Raw genomic sequence first — 776 nt, 5'->3', positions numbered from 1 at the left:
AAAAGCAAAAAAGGCCTCTAACACTAGCTTGCTCTATTCTTTTTCTATTCTACCTGTTTTCTTTTTATTTATTATATAATTAAAAAAAAACTTTGCTACATGTACTACATTAAGCTAGCTGAGAGTTATAGCACTTGGGTATCATTGCTCTTTTGTTGATTTTGATTGCTTCCATTGTCCTCATTTGTAAGTCGCTTTGGATAAAAGCGTCTGCTAAATGACTAGATGTAAATGAAAATGAATATATTAAAAAATCTACTCACCGTGATGAACCACTCCTCTTAGTCCATGAATAATCGGATCTACTGCAGGATTGTCCTTCATCCCCACCTGAGAAAGAGAGAATGAATATAAGAAGAATTACTAATGTTGGTTGGTTGGTTGGTTGGTTGGTTGGTTGGTTGGATGGATGGATGGATGGATGGATGGATAGATAGATAGATAGATAGATAGAGAAGGGTTTGTACATTTTTGATACAGGATAAAGCTGGTAGATAGTCTGAAAGGAACACATGATGTTAGTGTGCTGTGCTGATGTCATAAAAAACAAAATGATTGCAATCACACACAAACACCCCCTCACATAAGAGAACCCATTGTGCATTAAACCGCTTCAAAAGCTGCCCGTGTTGAGATGCACCTGAACTAACTGAATTGTTGAACACAGACAAAAGAGTCCAGTATGCAATAAAGCCTGAAAGAGAGAAGCTACAGTATTGACCTTTAATGTGTGTGTCTGTGTGTGTGTGTGTGCATTAGTGAAAGAGTATGATAGC

The 776-nt window shown here is 37.0% G+C and overlaps 1 protein-coding gene across 1 annotated transcript in view; it reads right to left on the bottom strand.

Moving 5' to 3' along the window:
- LOC107592877 (receptor-type tyrosine-protein phosphatase gamma-like) overlaps positions 1–776 on the bottom strand; it is a 38,412-nt gene that overhangs the window by 28,054 nt on the left and 9,582 nt on the right. Inside the window, exon 2 of the mRNA XM_016282454.1 lies at positions 264–330. Within this exon, the coding sequence (XP_016137940.1) occupies positions 264–330 (67 nt within the window). The remainder of the gene's footprint in view (positions 1–263; positions 331–776) is intronic.

This window comes from Sinocyclocheilus grahami, unplaced genomic scaffold (assembly GCF_001515645.1).
Source record: "Sinocyclocheilus grahami isolate Dianchi unplaced genomic scaffold, SAMN03320097.WGS_v1.1 scaffold160.1, whole genome shotgun sequence".
Lineage (NCBI taxonomy): Eukaryota > Metazoa > Chordata > Actinopteri > Cypriniformes > Cyprinidae > Sinocyclocheilus > Sinocyclocheilus grahami.
This window is presented reverse-complemented; position numbering and strand designations above follow the sequence as displayed.